Source organism: Pseudopipra pipra, chromosome 6 (genome assembly GCF_036250125.1).
Source record: "Pseudopipra pipra isolate bDixPip1 chromosome 6, bDixPip1.hap1, whole genome shotgun sequence".
NCBI lineage: Eukaryota > Metazoa > Chordata > Aves > Passeriformes > Pipridae > Pseudopipra > Pseudopipra pipra.
In genome coordinates, this window is record NC_087554.1 from 42,656,275 (window position 1) to 42,678,282 (window position 22,008).

General features: G+C 43.6%; 1 protein-coding gene across 2 annotated transcripts; it reads right to left on the reverse strand.

The window, feature by feature from the left end:
- Positions 1 to 3,938: 3,938 nt before the first annotated feature.
- ZDHHC22 (zinc finger DHHC-type palmitoyltransferase 22) lies at positions 3,939 to 17,291 on the reverse strand. 2 transcript variants are annotated; one of them, XM_064658809.1, is made up of 3 exons: positions 16,424 to 17,291; positions 12,198 to 12,325; positions 3,939 to 7,526 (listed from the first exon to the last, which is right to left on the reverse strand). In XM_064658809.1, the coding sequence occupies exons 1-3, from the start codon at positions 16,980 to 16,982 to the stop codon at positions 7,500 to 7,502; spliced, it is 714 nt and encodes a 237-aa protein (XP_064514879.1). In that variant the 5' UTR covers positions 16,983 to 17,291; the 3' UTR covers positions 3,939 to 7,499. The 2 variants fall into 2 exon arrangements, with proteins under 2 accessions (XP_064514879.1, XP_064514878.1); XM_064658808.1 differs by lacking the exon at positions 3,939 to 7,526 and having other exon boundaries at positions 10,147 to 12,325; positions 16,424 to 17,287.
- Between the last annotated feature and the right edge of the window lie 4,717 nt (positions 17,292 to 22,008).

A 22,008-nucleotide genomic window follows, 5' to 3' on the forward strand; every position in this document is an offset into this window, starting at 1 on the left:
TCAGAATAGCATAGTCCATATCAAAGTGAAATTGGTTCTTACTGGTTAAGAATTTATCACTGACCACGCTTGAAGCACACTTACATGGTAATGCTCTCTGAGAACATTCTGAAAGTAGGTTGTTGAGATCAATTGTGTGATGAATGGCCAGAAAGTATTCCAAAACATTTGATTGCAAACTGATTGTGCAAGGACGAAAGTCTGAGCTTGACAATAATCATTTAATAGTGAAACACCTCCAGATGTATAATAGGAGATGCAGCCAGCCCAAACTGAGACAGCAGAGCAGGTAACTGCACTGAAGGTCTGTTGCTGTAGTGCTCATGGTCTGCAGTAGCAGCATTTGGGTAGAGACTGTTAAGAGACTGTAGTTAAGAGAGACAGTGTCATTCAGAGTGAGATGTTGATGCACAGCTAAACCAAGGGCCCTGACTAGCTTCTGGCAGTTAAAAATCCAGCTGGGCAGTCTGGACATGCGCCTCATAGCCAAAGTCAAAGGGTCTATTTCTTTGAAAAGCTGGGATGGCAAGGTCGAACTTGCCTGCACATTAAAATTGTTATGCCGTTCATTTTTTTCTGCAGCCAAACTTAAAATAGTGATGTTAGATGAAGCAGAATGCACTATTTCTGCCCAATCCTGGAGCCAGCAAAATTATGGGAAGGATTGTTGAGTTGCTAAAGCTTGCTTTGTTTTCAAATTCCACTGCTTCTCCAGCATCTAAACACCCACCAGCCTGAGGCACTGCAGCCATCTGATGTGAAAGGGGTTAGTTTATCAGTGAGCTTTGTTGGGTGAGTGAAAGAAGATGAATGCAAATAAAATAAAAATCCTGAATTCCTAGGGGCAAGATTACTCCCTGATACCCCTTTTCCTGTTTATGCCATTATAACATCTGTTTATCCACAGATGAACAACTTAGAGGACTGCTTCATCTCACTGTTCTGGCAGTTGACTCAGTAACAACCAAGCACTCATAAGCCATGCAGAGATTCATTATTCTTAAAATATGACAGTCACAATAACAGGCCACTGCCTGCATCTCACATTAGCATGAGGAAAGGAGGAAACCACCCCATTGTTCTCCACGGCATAACTTATCTTTGGGCATGCTTTTGTAATTCCTTTATCACACCCTGTTCTGATGGAAGATCAGTCCTTAGCACATCATTTTTCAGTAAATGGGCTACTGCATCCATTTTAGGTCCCTTCAAAATATAAATGTGACTAAAAGTAAGTCTCTATTTGCCTGAAATTGTTTCAGTTTGGGATGAGAACAGATATAGCAACAGTCAGTTCTTGGACTCCTCTCATACATTTCTGTGGCACCCGAGCTCCAGGTGAGAACTTCGCTAACCTAAGCACACTTAACAGCATGAAATCGATATTGGCAATTGTGTTCACACTTAATGTCCAACTAGGGCCATTAGCACTGACATGTCTAACATATGCTTTTGGACTTCTTATTTTTTTGAGATTTGCCCTAGTCTCTTTCTTATTAACTTTAAGAAGATCTTGATGAAAACTTGATATTTATGGTGTGTACCATCAGCTCTCAATCTTCTTCTAGTGATTGCTATTAATGTTCAGTATTTCCTTAGCATGACAAAGTATTTATTTTAAATCATACATGGTTCTCAATGCACAGTACTTTTCCATTGCTTTTCTACGATCTAAATTGTCACATCAGGTAGAAGATAAAATAAGAGAACTTTGAGTGAGGGACTGTTTGCCATATGGCTGACACCTAAAATCTCAGCAATTTGACGGGAAGAAAGTGGAAAAAAGGAAGTAAATTCCACAAAATTAATGCCATAAGTAGGTGACAGCTGTTAGTAAAGGAGAAAGAATAAAGGCAAAGGAAAGGAGACTGAACACCAATGTTACCAAAGATTTTTGTCACAGATGCATAAAAATAGATTTTAAAGTAATCATCCACACAGTGTCCTAAGCCAGTTTTCAGGTTTCTTTTTAAAAATCTGAACATTCTATTTTTAAACAAAGATTATTTTTCCCATTTGATTTAGGTGTGTAATCTGAAATGTATCTTGATGGCAGAGATGAAGTCATTTGCTGCTTTCATTGAGTGCTTGCTCTTCTCCCCTGCTCTCTCTTCCAGCCAAAAAGTATGCTGTAGGCTTAAGTTCGTGGCTTTAATCCTGCAAATCACACCCACCTCAAAAGCACTTGGCACTGGCATTGCTACTTCTGCAAGAAGTAATTCAAACAATAACGTATGCTTGGAGTTGAGATGACCCTGGGCTCAGTTTCTTGTCTCCCCTTGTAAAAGGCACTTTGATCTTCTCAGCTGTAAAATGAGAAAAGTAAAACTTGTTCTCTATTATAAAATGTTTTAAGCTTTTTATATAGGAATTGCAACAAGAAGTCATGGCTGTGGGCTGTCATGGTTCTGATGCTGGATTTTCTAAAGGCTGAGCATCTGTGTGGTTGGTTATACTAACCTTCATTTGGGTTCATGTTAATAAATTAAACTAGATACTCACTGGGTTAATTTCCCCTAATGTAATTCCACAAGTACGTATAGAGGCTGGTTTCTTATGGTTTGGAAAACTGAAAGGAAGAAATATAGGTGACTAAAATCTCTGTTTCTATGCCTATCCAGGGAAACTTTTATAAATATCTCAAGGTTGATAAGGCTAGAGGAATGGAGAGAGTGTTAGCTCGCTGTGTTGCAGGCACTAAAAAAACCTTCTGTGGTGTAAGCAGACATCTGTCTTGCCCCACTCATGTATTAATTTATGCCCACACGTGTCATTTTCCTCCCCACCATGTAAGCCCATTCATGTAACTGTAGTAGTGCAACATGTGAAACTGGGGTCAAAAGCCTGGAGGCTTATCAGATGTGACATTTTTCTATCTAAAAAGTGACAATACTTGAAATCAGAAAAATGCCCTCAATGCAGTCCTGGAAGACATTGAGTACTGCAGTCTAACCAACAGAACTGTGAAACACATGAGTACAGTGAAGGGTGTGAGTAGTGCAGCTGCAGTTATGGGACTATGTCTATGCTTGAAGCTAAGAATATGCTCAAATATTTTTTCCTAGACTGAGCTATAGTGCTCTGCAACTAGTAGGACTGAGTATTTTCATTACTGCCTCTTCATCCATGAAGCTTCTGTCCTGCTTGCTTGCATGTGTTTACATAGTTTGCACAATTTATTTGGACAAACCCTGGGATTTGTCAAAGTCCAAAGTAAAAAAGATCAGGACAAAGGATTTGTAAGAACTGACTTTTAAGTGGTGTAAATTTTTTAAATAATCTCAGATGGCTTGTAATCTGTAGTAGTGTATTAATGACTGGAACTTTTATATGCCTTGAAGAATCTTTAGTGGCACAGTCTTGCTATTTGTGCACCTATATAACCCAAATGATTAAGCCTCCCTCTCAAAATTCACATTTGTTAAAAGACTTGACATTTGGCTAGTTAAGTTCAAAAGGATTATTTTCTCTGATGTAGTGCTAGAGACTTCTGACCACCAGAGTAATTCTTCTTATGCCTCAGGGACTTCCTATGGGGAGTGAAAGTCCGTACAGCCTCTTAACACTTCAGCTTAAATATGAACCTTAATTTTAAGTTTTTGCTGGAAATTTAAATTATGTATTGGTTACATTTCCACTGGGGTTTCGGTAAGAAATTTTATCAAACGAGTATAAAAGGTCATTCTAGCTGATTCATAAATAATAATAGCTGAGCTAATGAAATGTCTCTTTGGTATTTCCCAGATACTGTGTAGGTCTCCCAGTTCTTCCATGTAAATCTTTTCTATAAGACCTGCTGTGTTTTGTCGAAAATGCTTCTGTGTATTATTTGGAAGGAGAGGGAGAAGGAGCAAGAATAAAGAAGAAAAAGAAATAATACCTTAAAATTATGTCAGAATTCAAAACTGATCTTAAATCTATCATGACATCTCAATTTGCATGTGTTTATGTAGCTGCTCTATTAGAGGGTCCTGACATTTCCAGAAGTTCTTAACTGACAGTGTTTTTCCAAACCATCTGAAAGTTGTCTTATGGGAAGTTGACATACCTAACTGCTCATTTCAAGGTTAAAAAAATCAAATACAAATATAAGTGTGTTTTCTTCAGTTTACACAGGCATGGAGTGGTCATTCTGGCAGTACGTGAAAGTATAAAAAAAGGTAAAAACAGAAGCAGCTTGGGTATCTCTTAGTCCTATTGAAATGGTGAGAAATATCATCCTAACTCATTGAACAAAAACTGCTTTAGGGATGTAAAATTGTGACATTCTCTGCCATCTGTCAATCACTGCTGTAGCATTTACGAACAGAAGCCATGTGGGAATCATGCTCTAATCCCATGCTTATGAAGAGAAGACCAAAACACTGGTTTTTGTTTCTTTCAACACATATCACCTATATATAACTTTATTTGCACAACTATTTGTATTTCATGTTACTTCTATTAAATAAATTAGCACTGGTACAAATAAATATTTCAAACCCGGCTGAGATGGCAACAAGTGCAAAGCAGAATAGAAAAGGGTAGCTCTTCTTGGATCAAGCTTGAGCAACTGTCTAGGTAAAAAATAGAAGCTTCTCTGGATTATTTTTCCCCACTATTATTAATTACTTTTCCAGCAACAGCAGGCAGTTCTCTATTCACTGCAGTTTACCCTGTTCATTCTGTAGCTCCCTAGATGTGAAGATTTCAGCTTCTCCAACCTAAGTTTATTCTAAAGGCTGAGAGTGGAAGAAGTGCTATTTGGAAGTATTTCCTGAAATGTTAACATATCATTTCTTTTTCTTAAATTGAACTGTTTCTAACTGATGCTTGTTTGTCTAACAAGAATTATTTCTCCCATCCTCCAAAATACATGCATGGTTGCCACATTTTCCTTACATCCACTTTAGCTGTAATTTCTCAAGGTAAACAAAAATAACAATTTTTCAAATCTTACAGCTTCTTAATAATTTGTGGCTTTTCTGTGAATTCCATCTGGTTGACTAATGAAGACAATGCCGAATATAATATTCCATGTCTTTACTGCATTAAAGAATGATAGAAAAAGTTTATTGTGATTTTTTTGCTTTGTGTTCCTCTTCATATGCAACACGAAATCCTGACATCTTGTTCTGCAGGTTCATATTGAGTTTGTCCATCATGGTATAATTTTCAGGCTGGGTTGACATGCTCCTTCACATATTTCACACATTTCTTCTCTTTTCCCATCAACATAATATGTATCCTTATGAGCCCCTGCTGAAATTCATCCCTTCTGAGTAGATGCCAATAGGTTTGGATGATGCTGAACAAGTTTTGGCCAAATTAGTTCATGAGTAGTCCATACACAAAGCCAAAAAGAGATTGCAAACGGGAGAAATGTGGTGTTGACCTCCAGCCTGACTACAGAATTCTTTCTCTTCTGTACCTGGATCTGATAGGAAGCTTCTGTGTTACAGGAAAAATCCTTACCTTAGCTTAGTAAAAGCTAAGGGGCTTTTAGTGCCCTTTTGACAGCCTGGATAGTAACATTTCCTTCTGAGCTGATGGCATCTCTTGCAACAGGATATTGGCTCTGTCCAGGCTGACTGTGCCTGCCAGCTCCATTGATTATATAGTCAAACTTCTGACATCCCTGTCTATCCTGAAGCAGTGGAATGATCTAAGATGGTGGTGGGCTGAATCCATACACCTGAAAAACACTCCCGTTCTGGGAGCCAGAAACTGGGTCTTAGAGTTTGATATGAAGTTTCACCTTTCCTCCTTGCATGAAATTATTTTTTTAGCTTTGCTTCCAGAGCTTTAAAAGAGATTTTAGGTCTCTATGAACTGCATCTCTGACAGCCAGGTAGAACTTTGTTTCCACATTTTGCTTTCGTAGCTTATTTCAATAGCTTCATATTCACAAATTGACTTACTCCCTTGGATGGTTGGTGATAATGGAAGCATAAAAAAAGACAGCCAGAGCTGTCAGTAAATTGCAGTTTAGTGCATACTACTTCAAAGACATTGATAGATCAGTCCAAAAGATTTTTTTATACCCTATACCATGGCTTGAAGAGAAAAGGAAGAATTATTTCTCTTGACAATAATACTTCCAACATCTCGATCAAGTTTTCTTTAGTGTAATATACTGCTTAATTAATCATGGTTTTCTCAGACTAATCTATCCCACTGATTGTTACAGGTGTTCCCTGGAGAAGAAAATCACAGTATCAATACATGCTACTGGAATGACCTATGGTGGTCTTCAGTGCTGCATAAACCACGCTTAATATAGCACTCTTTGTTTTGGGAGAACATGTAGTGACAGCCTTGAGTCTCAAACTCTGTGGACATTAATAAAGAACTGATTCCTGAAAGTTCTCAGTAGGGGCTCATGTTCTCCAAGTCTTGAAGGACTCAGAACATTGATCTTAGCATGGAGTTCTTGAGAATTCTTAATTAGCAAATCACTTTCTCCTTTAGGTAATGCTATTTTGAAGCTTTTTCTCAAAGCAGCTTTCATAGCATCTGGACTTTGTGGACCTGCTTGACTTTGGCAGTTCACGTTTAGGCCTACAAAGATTGCTTGTGCTATACTGGTCAACAAGTTCCTCCCAGCAATCATAAACCACTAGGAGTCCTTGCTGATCTGTTTCTTGGATTTTTTGTCACTGACCATAAAGCTCATCTCTGGTCTTAAGCAGTTCTGGATGAGAACATAATTCCTTGGTAATAACCTCTGTGACATGGCTGCATTCAGAAGCTGCTTGTTAGCTCCTAGGGTACTCTCGTGTGTGTCCACTGTGTTAACTCTCTTGCACAGTGAACGTATAAGATTATTAAGGGTATTGCAATGACAAGCCAATCTATTGTTTTTTCAGTAGTCTGATGATACATAAGTTCAGGTCTTATCTCTTCTTGTCCAATACAAGCAGTAAAAACACTGACCTGACAGCTAATGAAAATTTTCCAGTCAGGCATGATAATAACATGAATCTGTGAATGAATGGTGATAAAGACAGACTGAGCAAAACAGCTGAAATATAGGCCAGAGGCTGTGCATTCCTCTAAGATGGTGTATATACAGTAAAATCAGTAGCAGACAAATGAAACTTTCACATAGAACTTGCTATTGCCATCCACCGCCTTGCCTCTTTTGAAGTAAACTGATTAACATGGTCCCTTTGTTTTTAATTGATAGCAATTCTGGAACTACTGTTAAGGTGACTGACAACATGTTAAATGAGGTACTGTGCAAATAGTGTATGACACTTGGTACTTGGGAACTTGCATTTTTTTATTTGTAAACATCTGGGGATACTAGAGGAATCTGGCTCCAAAAACCTTAAGAGACATGGGACTGGCCTGCCAGACCTCTGACATCACTTGCCAGTCAGATTCAGTAGGACAACCAATGCTGAAAGCTCTTTGGTGTAATGAAGACAAGGCTGCTGCCAGGATGGCTCCATAAAAGGACTGAAGAACTGCTTGGTCCATATTTGCTGACTTTTGGTGTAATCTTCAAGGATTCTTCATTCCCCTGGCTTTCTGGAAAAGAGCTGGAAAAGTAGAGACCCCACATGTGGACACATTGTTATTAGAGACCATCTTACTGTCGTCTGACATCATGTTTCCGTAGATTTGAATATCTAGCAGGGTACAGAGACTCCACATATGATTTAAATTTTCTTCTCTGTTTATTTATTTATTTGAACAAGTAGGTCATTGCTTCACTCCAACCATGATAGTTCTGGTTAGTCTTTAAATAACTCAAAGAGAATTATGTAGACTCTGCAGTTGCTACTCATGATTTCTATCCATGCGTCTCCTGCTTATAACATAATTTGCTGTTCAAGAGAGAAAAACCCTTTTGGCTCTGCTGGGGTTTTGAGTTGTTTTGAGCAGGAAGTGATTAGCAATGAGTTTTCTTAACTTTGTGTTCATTCAGTCAACAATCAGTGAAGATAACTTGAATTCTGTTGTCATGCCTCATATTGCCTGATGGCTCTCATCATCCCTATACACTTCTGCTCTCACTGAGGCCACTTTCTCTGGTTGCTCTCGACCTCAGCTTTTCTTTCTTTCTCTCAGTCCAGGACTGCTTGTCCTCCTCCAGCTATCTCCTTACAGTTAATGAGTCTCCTCATTCATTTAGTCCGTCTCCTTGCAAGTATTTTTAGACTGTGATCATCTCCCTTGAGCTGGCTATTTCTTAAGATAAATGCTATTTCATGTCATCTCTTCTCCTATGTTCCCTCTGCCTTATTACTTGAGACTCTTATGTTTTAACTCTGTATCCTCTGAGAATATCTAGTGAAGACCTTTTGCATGCAGGCCTTCAGGGCTGCCCAATAATGTAGTATGAAGAGGAAAATCACCTACTACTTACTTTATATGAGGTTCTTACTATATGTAAGAACAGACTTCTGGTTTATTTCACAATTGCATCCCCTGATTTGCTCTACACTGTCATTGCAAAGGCTTCTGAGACCTCTGAGGTGACACCATATTTTCAGGTAGTCACATTTGAAATAGACAAGCCACTAAAGCAAAAGTCTGTGGTCTTTGTGCAAGATCTTTAGCAACAGGGAGCTTTTACTTCAGTCATTAGCATTATCAGAGAAGAAATGGTGGTCATCTGATTTTCCAAAGCCAGAGAAGCTTTAAGTGCTTTATTTTTATAACCTTTGTAAGTATTTCAGCATTGTTACAAGAAATCATGTTCCAAAATATATTTGCTATTGCAGGTGCTATGTACTGAAATGCAAATAGTAAGTATATGACTCTCTAAGCACAGAGGATGAGAAGCTTTTATTATTTATCCTTAGAAAACTTGAAAGCCATTGAACAGATTTAGATTTTGTGACACTGCCATTGAGCTTAGCCTCCATTTACTAAATCATAGCAAAGGTTCTGTTCATAGTTGTTGAGCCCTGGTACATTTTCTTGCCAAGGATTTCTACAAGTACAGAAAGGTATGGCAAGGAAGGTATGTCAGGGCAGCTGGCTAATTAAAGAGCTACTCTCAACAGTTCCTGCAGAACCACTATGCTACCCAAAACAGGGCAGTCTGCACACTTGGGAATGAGCAGGGAAATAAGTCAATACATAGGGCCAGTCTAATTTTCTATTTTTATAGATCTTTCCATCCCAGAGGATCATAACTGTAAAGGTTGTATCCATCTGAAAGTCCCGCCATTACTACTGGAATCCAGCAGTTTGCTGCAAAGGAACCATTTAGCTGCATAAAATGGTGACGCAGCAATTTACATCTGGGAACACAGGTGCCTGACAGGAAGAATAGTTATGTGTGACTGGGCTGTGCTGACTCAAACTGTGCTTCTGCAAGGACTAAAATTTTGTGGTGAGTGCAGGCAGCTGTGACCCTGACACAGGAGCCAGGCATGATCCAACCCTGACGGGAACAGGCAACAAGCTTCTCAGGCAACTAATCCTGTTGTACTGTATGGATTCTATCCATGCAGAGTGGCCCACTGAAACTCTCATTTTGTTTGCTTTTCTCAGTATGTGGCCCCAAAGAGTTTTACAGCCCAAGGCACTGTGGTAGCAGGCACCAAGTGCCATGAGCTGCCCAAGACTGCAGAGGCCATCAAACACCAAAAGCAGAGGGCAAAGATTTCACACCATAATTTCTGCTGGTGGGAGGTAGCTGCTGCCTGAAATGTTGACAGCCTGTTTTCTTTAAGTATATAAAGGAGAAGAAGCTGGATCACTGAGTCTGTGGAATAAGAATAATCTTGGGAATCCTTCCAAGGTTAGGTGTGTGGCACAAGACTCTGGCTCTAGTCCCAGCATCAAGGTGACTGTCTGCTCACCTTGATGCCATTTGCCAGTAAGGAATAATTTATGTCGAGATGCTGTTTGTGGGCGATGATAATAGCTTAATTTTCCCATACCTTTCAGTTGAGGTTGATAGTGTAATTTATAGATAGAAATTAGAATGGGTCTGCAAATTGGTTATTAGATGCATTGTTAGATTGGTCATTACATTAAAGTAGGGAAGATGAAAGAACTTGTCAAAAATCACACGATGAATTATTGGCAAAGCCAATAAACAAATCCTAACTTCTTCCTTCAACATGTCTGTGTGTATGCTGTAACAAATGTACAGAGACAGCTAATGACAACTAACTGTCAAAAAGCACAATATAGCTCATGTAAAAAATCAGAACACTTTTTATTGTTCACTGTTAGTGAAAATACAGCGTGTTACACATGGAAACAGTGGTGTGTTCATGCGAACACACACAACATGGAAGGACATAGATCCTACATGTTTTAATTTTCCAGCTAAGGGTTTTTCCAGTATATTTTCAAGGTTACTTTGCTCATCACAATAGACTTTGTTTCTTATTGACTCAAACATGTATTTGAGTGTGAAGTGGTAAAAGACGCTTACAAAGCCTGTAGTGCCACTGGCTTGTGAGAAACTCGAGGATGAAAGTAAGGTGCATTCCCCTACCTGGGATGCACCAAGAGTATTTCTGAGGAAGAAATAACATTTTTCACAGCTTGTCAGCATACTCCTCACCCTATTAGAAGCGATGGATTCCTATCCAGCCCACATAGGGTGATGCAGTTTGCCAAAACAGAGGCTGCTTGTTGCAGCTGCTGGGGAATCCAGCGCTATGATCCTGGTAGAGATGTCGTGGTATCCTTTCTTAAGGCACCTATTAGCATAGGGTCTCATGGACTGTTGCTGCAGCTAAAAAACAACTGACACATTAAGTGGATTAATCCCTGTAGTAATTCTATTAACCTCCTTAATGGAGTTATAACATGGATGAATTTACCCCTTTGCAGCAATGCGAGAGGGAATTGCCCTGGACAGCCTGTAACTACAGTGTGGCAGGGATGTCTGAGATAACCATTTTTCTGTTTGTTTTAGTGCAAAATGAAGTGTCCTGATAGGCTGGAAACCCTTCCTGTCTTCTGGGATTTTGAACTCTTCACAGCACTAATGGTGCAGGTGTCCCCTGTGAGAGGGTGATGCATCAGGGCTCTTACATAGCAGCAAGGCTCTTGGCAGCCTCCCAACTGCTCACTGTGTGTCCACACTTCCCTCTGTCTCTCACAGGCATGCATCACCTGCCTCATCACACAGCTTCTCAAACACATTTTCATTCACCTTGTGCTTTCCTCTTCTTGTGCCTCCATCTGATCAGGATTTATCTGCTTGCTGCTCCCTGTCAGAAGGGCAGCTTTGCCTGGACTCTGTCACTGGACAAAGGACTACCAAAAATAAGTAGCAGAGCTACAGTCCTGACATATCATTGCATAGAGAGCAGATCAAGAACAGAAATGAGAAATTCTCAATTTCTCTTTGTCTTCCTCCTGATTTTCTAGGCTGTGGAGAGAAGGTTTACCTGTCACATTTGCCATGTGCATAGCCTGCAATCAAGGGCAGCTTGATTGCACTGTAGTTCTGTCATTAAGCGCTTCTCAGTGTTGTGAATCATAGAATCATATCCAGAGTTGGAAGGGACCCACAAGGATCACTGAAGTCCAACTCATGGCTCTGCACAGGACAACCCCAAGAATCCTACCATGTGCCTGAGATCATTGTCCAAACACTTCTTGAACAATGCTCATTGAAGAATGTTCTCACATGAAGTTACCTCAAGTGTGTAACCCTGCCTCACGTCGGCACCCTGCAAAACCCTACCAAGGAACAGACACCATTTTTACAGTATATCACAACAGTCCAGCCTCTCTGAAAACTCCTGCTGTGGTTTGTTAGGACTATGTAGGGTGACTAATGGGGCTGGTGACTGGAGGAGTCAGGCAGGGAGCCACAAGAAGGTCTGACTAATTTTTCTGCTAGTTCAAAGACTGTTGCCACATACACAGGTGCAGTGATGTGACTACTAAGCTGCAGTATCTCATCTACATGTTTTGTGATCTCCATGTTAATATGCTAAATTTATTCTGTTTGATAGCCCATCCTTTCCTCCCACAGCAGCTGCAATCCCGAGACATGGAGTAGCCCAGCTTTTTAGTGATCCAGGAGACAGTGGGAGAGAACAGAGGAGGTATTGTGTGCACGGGATCCACACCAGCACGTGGGTATTTTATTTCTCTTTCTGCCTACAGTAGTCACTTTCCACATTCAGCACAGGGATGAGAAGTCCTAGCAGCCACCTCTTGCCAAAGACCTCTTGCAGGTTCTCCCTCCAGGGCCGGGCTCTTACCACCATCCCTTTCCGCACCTGGTATCGAGTCTGCCCACGCAGGATCAGCAGCATCTGGTGGCAGCAGAAGCCAGCGCAGGCCAGTCCGATCCCAAGCCAGAGGTAGAGCATGAGGATGACAAACATCTCAGAGCTAAGGAGAGCTCCTGCAGACCAAGAGTCAGGGGGAGGGTGGACAATAAAAGAAAGAGCTTAGACACAGCTCACATGCAGTGTAACACTCAGCTCCAAGAACCAACAAACCACCTGTTTTCTCTGGCCACAAGAGGCGACGTAGGAGCAAGACAGGGTGCTTGTTCTAAATATATTAACTTATTTTCTTCATAGTATCTGATGCAATGGACCTCACTGGGGAAATACTAAAATGATAATGGTCTCTCTACACCTCTCATTTTACTGTTAATGTGAGGATCTAGATTATAGGGCCAAATTCAGTCAGAAATTAAGCATGTCTGTAAGAGTCCAGCACTATTTTGAAGAATGATTAATTTATTTAAGGATTTATCTACTCATCACAATGAATCTAAGAATTCTAGGTTTTTGAAATGAGAAGTGGATCCTACAGCATGTAGATGCTTCCAGAAGCTTTACTGTGTTTATTAATACGAGGCAAAAAGATCTGAGATTTCTCTCTCCATTTTTCTCTCTCTCTCTCCACTATATGTGTGTGTATACATACATATATGTGTGTGTGTGTGTGTGTGTGAAGAAAGAAAAAAAATCAACGACTTTCCTACCTTTGGGCAAAGGCTGTTTTCACATGAATGCAAGAAAGAAACAGAAATCTTTCCAAAATATAATCCAAATTCCTTTTATAAGGTGCTGCTAGAATAGTCAAAATACTTTGTATATCTGAAGCTCCTAATTCAACAGAGAGTTTTTTAGTATATATTTATGATTAATGTATTTAAATAAAAATATTCTGTGGGCCCTTTCCTCTACAACGATTTTAGAACTCCTTCTGGAAAATGTTAGTATAACAGCAGGCATCACTGAGTGACCTTTCAGTGTATAAGCCAACCTAAACCCATTAATATAATATTCTCTGTGTGCCCATATGATGTTTACACTCGTATTTTGTGTATATTGCTGTATTATTAAACACCCCTATTTACACAAAGGGAGTTAAATGTGTTTCAATACCAGTATAAATAGCTGATATCCTCTCACCGGTTCCTGCAAGGTTTAGAAATAAAACATCTCTCACATGCTCCTGTCCCTCTGGAAGACTATGGGCCCTACAAGAGCAACTGTGGTGGAGCAGGTACATGGCTGTTTCAGTTTTTAAGTTCAATATAAGGGTCACTGATATGCATCTCTTCCTTCTCTTCTGCAGAAGGCTGGATTAGGTGATATCATCTGGTTTTGCAATCTGTGAATCCTGGCTTCTCCACCTGGCAGTGCTGTAAGTGAGAGATTGGGGCAGGCTCCTCTGAGGATGATTTGTAAGGACACTGACTACAGCCTCAAGCTTTCAGAGATTGTCCTCACTTGAAAAACACTCAGGAGTCATTCAGGTTTTTTTCCGAAATGCAGTGTCATCTTTCCCTTCTTATTAGACCCCATTCAGCTCAGTGGGCTCTGTATGCAACACAGCAATAGAAGAACAAGCCCCTTAGGATAATGACAAATCCTCATACCAATTCTGCCAGAATAACTTAATCTACCAGGTAGGAAGCCTAATATGGGATTCTCTGTCCCTCTTTTACTGGACCAGAATGTGACAGACATTTGTTCTTTCCTATAGCTGATACTCAGATGGGATATGGAGAAATACAGCTATTTTCTTTAGAACCTTTGCAAGGCTGCTGTAAGCTTTATTTATATAAGCTGATGAAATTCAACATCCAGAAAGTACTTGCCCTTGTTTCCCCTTGAAAATATTAAGCATCTCTGAGCTATCCCTTTCAGATACATGATTTTTTTAACCTTTTCTTCAGGCTACCTACATAAAGCGTTTTCTATAATTTCTCTAGTGGATCCAATCTGACCTATGTTTACAAAAGTGCTCTCCATTTGTTCCTCATCACCACAGTCTCTTTTAGTCTCGGATTCACTTTTGCTCTAAGTGACCTGGTATGATTTCAAGCTTATTGCCATACATTATCCATGACAGAAAAGCTGAATCATAGGCTGCAATTATAAACTTTGGGTCAGATTCTGAAATGCATGCCTGAGCACAGTCTGGGCAGAATGAGCCAGCTGAAAATTTTCCCAGCATGAAAACAGGGAACACTTGTTGGACATAAGACCAGCAGATTCACCCTTTATCCTCCTTTACTCCTTCTGCAGTACAGTGGGCATGATGGAGAAGAAGAAAGGTAAAGCTTTTTCCCTGCTGTAGCAATTCTCTGGATCATATAACAACCCTTAAGTAATAGTTAAGTTAGATGAAAAATACTGTGTGGGCAGCCCTTCCAGGTAACTGTTCAAGACTGTATTTCTTACCTGAACTGGAGATTAAATGTGCTGGTAGAAGCCTAGTAGGCCCTTTCTCCCAAGCAATCAAGACACCACATGCCTGTATATTGCTGTGTGAGGCAGCAGTTCTCATCCCAGCTGAACTAGAGGTTGTCAGGGGTGCTCTGGCTCCCAACCCTGCACCCAGCCCCATCGTGTCCCACTAAACACTGCCCACTTGCTGTGTTTGGCACTGCAGTTGCTGGCACCAGAGCTGGGTCACTTCAGTGGTTCTGCAAAGATGTGCTAGGACGCAGCTCAGTGCAGATGAGCCCTCAGAGTCAGAGAACTAATTCCTTGATAATCTCCCACATCCCTGCTCCCCCTCCCAGGCTGCTGTGCTGACCAGAGCTTAGGCACAGGGGAAAATCACTCCCAGTGTTTCTAATGCTAGTGAAGCTCATGCTATATTATTTACAAAAATTCTTCTAGTTGTAAAAATGACTCCATAAAAATGTCATGGCAGGATGTCATGTTTATTGTCTCTCAGTGATTACCATGACAAATCTGCTAATTTGCCAAGTAGAGAGATATTTGTTTGTTTTCAGATGGCAAACCTGCAAACCCAGCCTGGAATCTGAAAAGTAAGCTGGAGCCTCTCTGGCTCCTGTATCCTTAGTAGTGGAGACTCCACACTCAGATTGTAATCAACACTTCTGGTGACAGTGCACAAGCCAAAACAGGCTCCCTTCTTACTGAGCTCAGCTGAATCTGCAAAGCTAAAATATATGGGATACATATTTTAACCTAGTGAAAGCTGATCTAAGTGTACAGGGCATGAACTGCATGGGGGGAAATGTCAATTTTCTGTAGTTGCTTTCAGGGCAAAGTAACAGTCTAAGCTGTCTGTATAGTCCCTTCTCTAGCTCTCGGGTTTGGACAGAGAAAGGGTTGAGGCCGGAGAGTCTGAGGGTGTGTTGAAAGGTGAAGAGGCAAGGCCAGAAGGGCAGAGGATGAGTTATGGGAGCAACATCAGGAGAGGGAAAGAGAAGGGTTGTGGAGATTTATGGAAAGGCCAGGAGAGAGGGGAAAGGGGAAGAAGCAGAAAGAAAGGTGAAGGATGGCAGCAAGGAGAAGGTTTTGATGTGGAGCTCTTGCAAAGAGTGAGCACAGAGAATTTCCTCTGGTTCTCTGTGGACTTGTGTCTCAGACTGGGGTCACAAAAGAGGTGGCTAATCCTGTCACATTAACTCTTCTCTCGGTTTCTGTTGCCTGAATCCCAAGTCCCAGTGCTGAAAGGATGAAAAGATCTCAGTAAGTTTGCACTGCCAGGAGGCGGGAGGTGGGTGACAGTGGAGGGGCTGAGTGGACCTGGACAAAGAGAATGAGGGTATATCTGCTGGAATACAGGGAACCTGCAGATTTGTAGGATACAAAAACCTATAGAAACCCCCCATCTTTGCCTGTAAGACCAGCAAAAGATTCCCCACACCTGCAGAACAATGAGTGAAATCCATTTCCTCTGTCTAATTGCAATATATGTCCTGCACAACAGATAGCCCTAGTCTGTCACCAACAGGTTGGTTATGGAGCATTTTCCAGAGCCTAATGCATTAGGAATAGGGCTGTGGCTGTAACCTGGAGTAGGTCCCAACTTCTATTTCATGTGAAGCAAAGTCCTTTGCAAAGGCTGTCTCTAGCCTCCAAAGAAGGCCAGCTGCCCCTCTTGCCCACTTCCCTACCACCCCTCCACAACACGGCTATCCAAGGAAGATCAGGTCCCCCCCCATCCAGGAGCCCTAGAGGAGGAACCCACTCCTTATCTCTGAGCAAGGAGTCCTTACCTGAGAAGAACTGGCTGATAGAGTGAGGCAGAAGAGTGAGGAAGGCCAGTGGGTCCACAAAGGACATGGAGAGTGTAGCAGAAATGTAAGCCATGCCTGCCACCAGGGAGTCGAGGCAAGCCAGGGAGGTGTAGAGACAGAACATGATGAAGTTTCGCATGTTCCTGCTCCCAATGCAGTTCCCTGTGAAGAAACAGTGGTGGTCATGCCTCTGGGTGACTCTGGCACACAGTCTACAGAAGTGAGTGCTGGGCAAGGCTGAGCCAGGGGACCTGCTTCCATCCAGCCAGTCCGCCACTTCGCCTCCTTTGCCCAAGTTTAAGTCCTTGCCCAAGTCCTCGGGGGAGCTCTGGATCACAAGGACGTAGTTGCCCAGGGCATTAGCTGAGAGGAAGAGGAAGAGGGCCCCATGCAGCAGAGCAGGAGAGAAAAGTGGGGTGGTGGAAGGGTCTCTGAACATGCTGGGGATGAAGAGAAAGATCTGGAGGACGAAGGTCACTAGGGAGATGCACAAGAAGTAGGCTGGAGCCACAACATTGAGCAACCTGAGAACTAGCATTGCGGATTACGTTCCTGCGGGGGAAAGCAAGAAGAGAAGGAACATCAGCGCTCCGGCTACACACTTCATCCTTCCATTTCCTGCCAGGTCCTGGCCCCGCTGCCTCCGGGAAATGCCCTCCGGGGACTGCTCTCCCTCGCCGCCGTTTCACGGCCCCGGCCGGGCCGGGGCAAATGGACAGCCCGTGGGCAGTGACCGCTTCCCGGCGTCCGGAGGAGACACCCTGGCGCCTGCCTCCGGGGAACTTGCAGCAGCGATGCCCCGGAGGGGCTGCGGCGGCTGGAAGGGGAGAGGCGGCTCCCGCGGTGTGCAGGCGACGTGGGCACCGCTCTGTTCGCCTAGCAGAGTCCCTCTGCCAGGCAGAATCAGTTTTGGTATTGCATGAAAGGAAAAAAGGTGGTGCTGAAGGAGGGGGGAGTGAATTGGAAAGGAGGGGTGGGAGGAGGAGAAGGGGAGGGGGGATAGGTTGCTCTAATCCACTGCAATACGGATCAAATCCAGTGCTCTAATTTATCCCTTAAAGCCACGGATCTACAGATTACCTCTATGACCGCTGCCCTGTTCTGCACGAAATTAGAAAATGTACAAAACAGCTGGTCGAGCGTGTCCAGAGGCAACCTGCAGCGCTCGGCTACCGGGCCGGGGCGTCCCCGCTGCTGCAGCTGCGGCTCCGAGTGGGCACGGCTCATCCCTGCCGGGCGGGCGGGCACCCCCGGCCCGGCACCCCCGGCCCCGGGATTCAGCCGGCATCGTCAGGGCTCAAGGAAAGCCCGGAGGACCACTCGCGGCGGGCACCTGGCGGGGTGGCCGTGTAGGTGCCCCGGCACCCCGAGCACCCCCATGCCGGCAGCCCCAAAGGGCTCCCCAGCGCCGCGGTGTCTGCAAAGCCCCGGCGGCCCGGAGGGGTCCCCGCCGCGGCCCCGCCGCGCTGCCACCTTGCAGTCCCCTTGTCCCCAGGCGCGGCGGGTGCCGCCCGGTACCGGCGTGTCTGGCGCCGGCGGAGCCGCTGCTACAACTGGCTGTGCCGAGATCCCCATGGCAGCCGAGCCGGAGCACAGCCCGGTGTCTGCCCTGCTCTCCTTCTCCCTCTCTCCCTCCCTCTCCCTTTCCCTCTCCCCTCATGCTTTTTTTCTGTCCTGCTCGGTTCGGCCTTGTCCTGTCCCTCTTCTCTCTGTCCCTGCCCCGTGTCTGTCTCTCTGCGTCTAATGCCCCCCGTCTCTCCCTGTCTCTGTACTTGTCCCTGTGCTTTTCAGCTCCAGTCTGCTCTTCTCCCTCCTTCTCTTTATCTCCCTCCCTAGTCCTATTCTTGTCTGGTCCTCTCCCTTCCCGACCCTCCCCATGTCCCTGCCCCCGGTCGGGCCCTGCCCACCCCCCGCCGGAGCTGTCCCTTCAGCACCACCCGCACTTCCTTCAAGTCCCTCTGTCTCCCTCCGAGGACGACCCGGGCCCTGGCGAAGAGAAGTGTGCTCTTGGGGCTCTGAGGTTCTGACAAGTCCCACGGGGAGAGCAGAGGAGTGGGAAGGGGCGTTCTGCTGCTACAGCCTGTGGAGTACCCTTCCTTCCCACGGCGTGGGTGAGGGAGGCAGGGTGAGGGGACACTAGGGGCACTAGGGGAACTAAGGGCACTAGGGGCAAGGAGAAACGTGAGGGGAAGTCTCTGCAGGTTTAAAGCTTCCCTAGCTTTGCAGGCACCTTAACACAACAGCAGGAAAGGCTCTGAGCTGGGCAAGTGGAGCCTGGGCAGTATGACATGCTGGTAAAAGTTTTGAAGAAACGTGTTTGCTCTCTGACAGCTGCACACCCTCATCCCCCTCTGCCCACCCACGCTGTCCTTGTACTGTCTACACAGGCACTGTGCACAGCCGCTCCTTCTCCTACACACCTACGTGCTGCACCCTCCCAGCTCCAATGAATAGCATCCCTCTCTCCCTCCACAGATGAGCCACACATGACAGGAGAAGGGGAGAAAAGAGGGCTGCTGGGCTGCAGCTGTGCCCTTGCAGACAGTCAAACTCTGCACTGGTCAAAAGTCGAATAAAGATATGTTTTGCCTAACTGAGGTCCTGTGCTTACCGGCCAGCCCCTCAGCACAGACTCTGCTTCTCCACAAGAGATTCTCCCTTTGCCTGAAGGTGCAGAGCAAAATTGAAATGTTTTTCATGCCTCAGTTTCTAGGGAGAGAGGCCTTGAGGAGAGAGTGGCTGTGCTTGTCTCCTGCACGTGCACTAGCACGGAAGGTGGTTACAGCAACCAAGTGTTCAAGGGTTCTTCCTTAGAAATAACTTCTTTTTTTTCTCCCAGATAACTTTCATGATTCAACATTTCTGAGAAAAGCAGTGGCAATAATACAAGCAAGTGCAAACCAAGACTGTAGGCACTGGATCTACAGTGATGAACAGCTAAGAGACACCTCCGGCAGAACTGGAGGGAAAGCTGCTCAGAACCCATCTAGCTTTCACTCCCACCTCCCTCATTCGCCTGTCACGACTACTGAGAATAAAAATCCTCCAATATTCCCTCAGCTCATCAATTTAAAGTAGACTGAGTCTTGCAACAGAGATATGTGACCCAGTCTAGATTTTATCTTTAAATAATCAGACAGTGTTTTCTCCATGTTTTAACAGCTTACATAAAAATAATAATAAAAAAATTACAGAGAAAGCTTTTCATGTCATGAAAGAGCCCTGACTGAAGGGACTGCATCTCATGAAAGACATTAAGCCTGCCTGCATAGGGAACATCAAAAGCTGTAGCCAAAGCGGGGGGAGGGAGGGGAGGGGAGGGGAGGGAAGGGAAGGGGAGGGGAGGGGAGGGAAGGGAAGGGGAGGGAAGGGAAGGGAAGGGAAGGGAAGGGAAGGGAAGGGAAGGGAAGGGAAGGGAAGGGAAGGGAAGGGAAGGGAAGGGAAGGGAAGGGAAGGGAAGGGAAGGGAAGGGAAGGGAAGGGAAGGGAAGGGAAGGGAAGGGAAGGGAAGGGGAAAAACTGTTTTCCACTGGAATTGAAGAATGGTGAGGCAGATTATTCCCCACATTCTCATTAAAATGCTCCTGCAAACTGATGCTTATTGTTTGTCACTGTCAAAATAGTGGCTTCATATTTTATTATATAGTAAATAAATCCTCTTTCAGTGCTGTTGTGTTGATATTATGAGCTGTTTATAGGATGAGGGAGAAGTTGACTGGGGATGAATTTGCCTATGCATGCGCATATATAAGAGAGAGATGGGTAAATAAGGAGATTACCACAGGGAGTAAGTGAAAAATGGGAACAGTATTTAATTTGGAGCAAATATTTAAAAGTAAAAACATTTACTGCATGAACTGGATTTTCTCCTCCTCTAAAACCAATATCACGAGACAATTTCAATGTGTGACACTCAGAAATACTATCTCCCTTTTTCTTGTGTGAGTCTTTTTGTGACCTGAGAGTTAGAGTATTTCCCCATTCTGGTTTTCAACCAAAGGTAAATCATTTCACTCATGTGTCAAGATTTTCTTGTTTTTCAACAAGAAGGGAGCAGGGATTATGCTATATGCCTTTCTCTGGAAGAACTTCACAGCTGGACATAAAGAACACATGATGATGCTGAGTGTCACTACTCCACTCTCCCCTGCTGGCTAATTGTGTGGGGGGACTTTCCCTGGTATAGACTCTTTCCCAATATGTCCCAATATCTTTAGCAAGTGGGGTGGGAAGCCACTGGCATAACCTATATAGTTGTCAGCTGGTGATTTCATCCTCTAGTTCAATCACCTGGGCTACTCTTGGTAATGACTAGCAGATGACAGTTTTAATAGCTTTGTCTCCAGATTTCCTAGTTCCTTGTGTTCAGAGATTTTAAACAGAATAAATATTGTTCCAGTTGATGCCATGCTCTGATACAGCCTGCTCAACATCTTTCAAGATCTCACTTTAAGTTGCATCCCAAATTATGTATAATTTCTTCCAACCCAAAATGTGCATTGCCTCAGACAGTCCTATTAGTTTAATGTTCAGGATACAGTCTGATGGTGATTTTTCTCCAAAATTAGTCAGTAAATCTCTGCTGTTTGCTCTGATATTTTGGAAGAAATGAATGCTCGCTGTGGTAAACCAGGCGCTGCTTGCTTTAAATTATCACTTAACTACAAACCTTATGAAGTGTTTTTTGGTTTTTTTTCTTTGTCTGGGTAGTTAGCTTCCAAAACTTGAAGACCCACAATGTCTGGAGAGGTTTCCTGTTGGGTTAGGTAAAGCTGAATGGCCACAAAAAGTAACAGGGGAGGCCTGATGTCTTCAATTCAGCAACAAAACAAATACAGCTGGGGATGAACTCTGCTGGCAGCAGAGTTGCATTCTTTTGTGCTGACCAGCCTCAAATCTGCCTAGGCAGAGGCATGAAGCAAAAGGGAGCTCAACCCTTTCCTCGCTCAGTTCTGCGTTATTCTACTTAGGTTGCCAGGAAGGACCTGATCTTGAAACAGAAATCTAATGCTAAGGTTCTACTCACAGTGAGAAATGATCTTCAGAGGCCAACTTAAACATCTTTCCCAGTTTCTCCATATTCTTGCTCCAACTTTACCTGTCCCTTGCTGACAAGAGTCTGATCAGGTCCTGAAGATCTCAGGTGATGCAGATTCTCCACCACACCCAGGCAATCCATTCAATTCACTGTTATTCATTCAGAGTATTTCATACATAGCTTGACACTCCCTTGCAGCAGTCTAAGGTCTTAATCCTTATCCCAGTGGATTCAGAGAAAGATTAATCCTTTCCTCACTGCGGTCCTTAACATACTTGAAAGTGGCTACCATGTCTTCTCTAGATGAAGCCACCCAATTCCCTCAATACTTCTTCTTGGTTTGTGGGAGAGAAGATCTTGGAGTATTTTTCCTGTTATACATATACCTGAGAGCTGAGGGGCACCCAGCACTGAGGTCAGGCAGATTGATGCCATGGTTTTAGGTAGCTGGGTTTTAATTATTTTGATGTAGATTGCCAGTTGTGCTGGGGTGTTCTATGAGGAAGATGTTTATTAAAAAGGGAAGG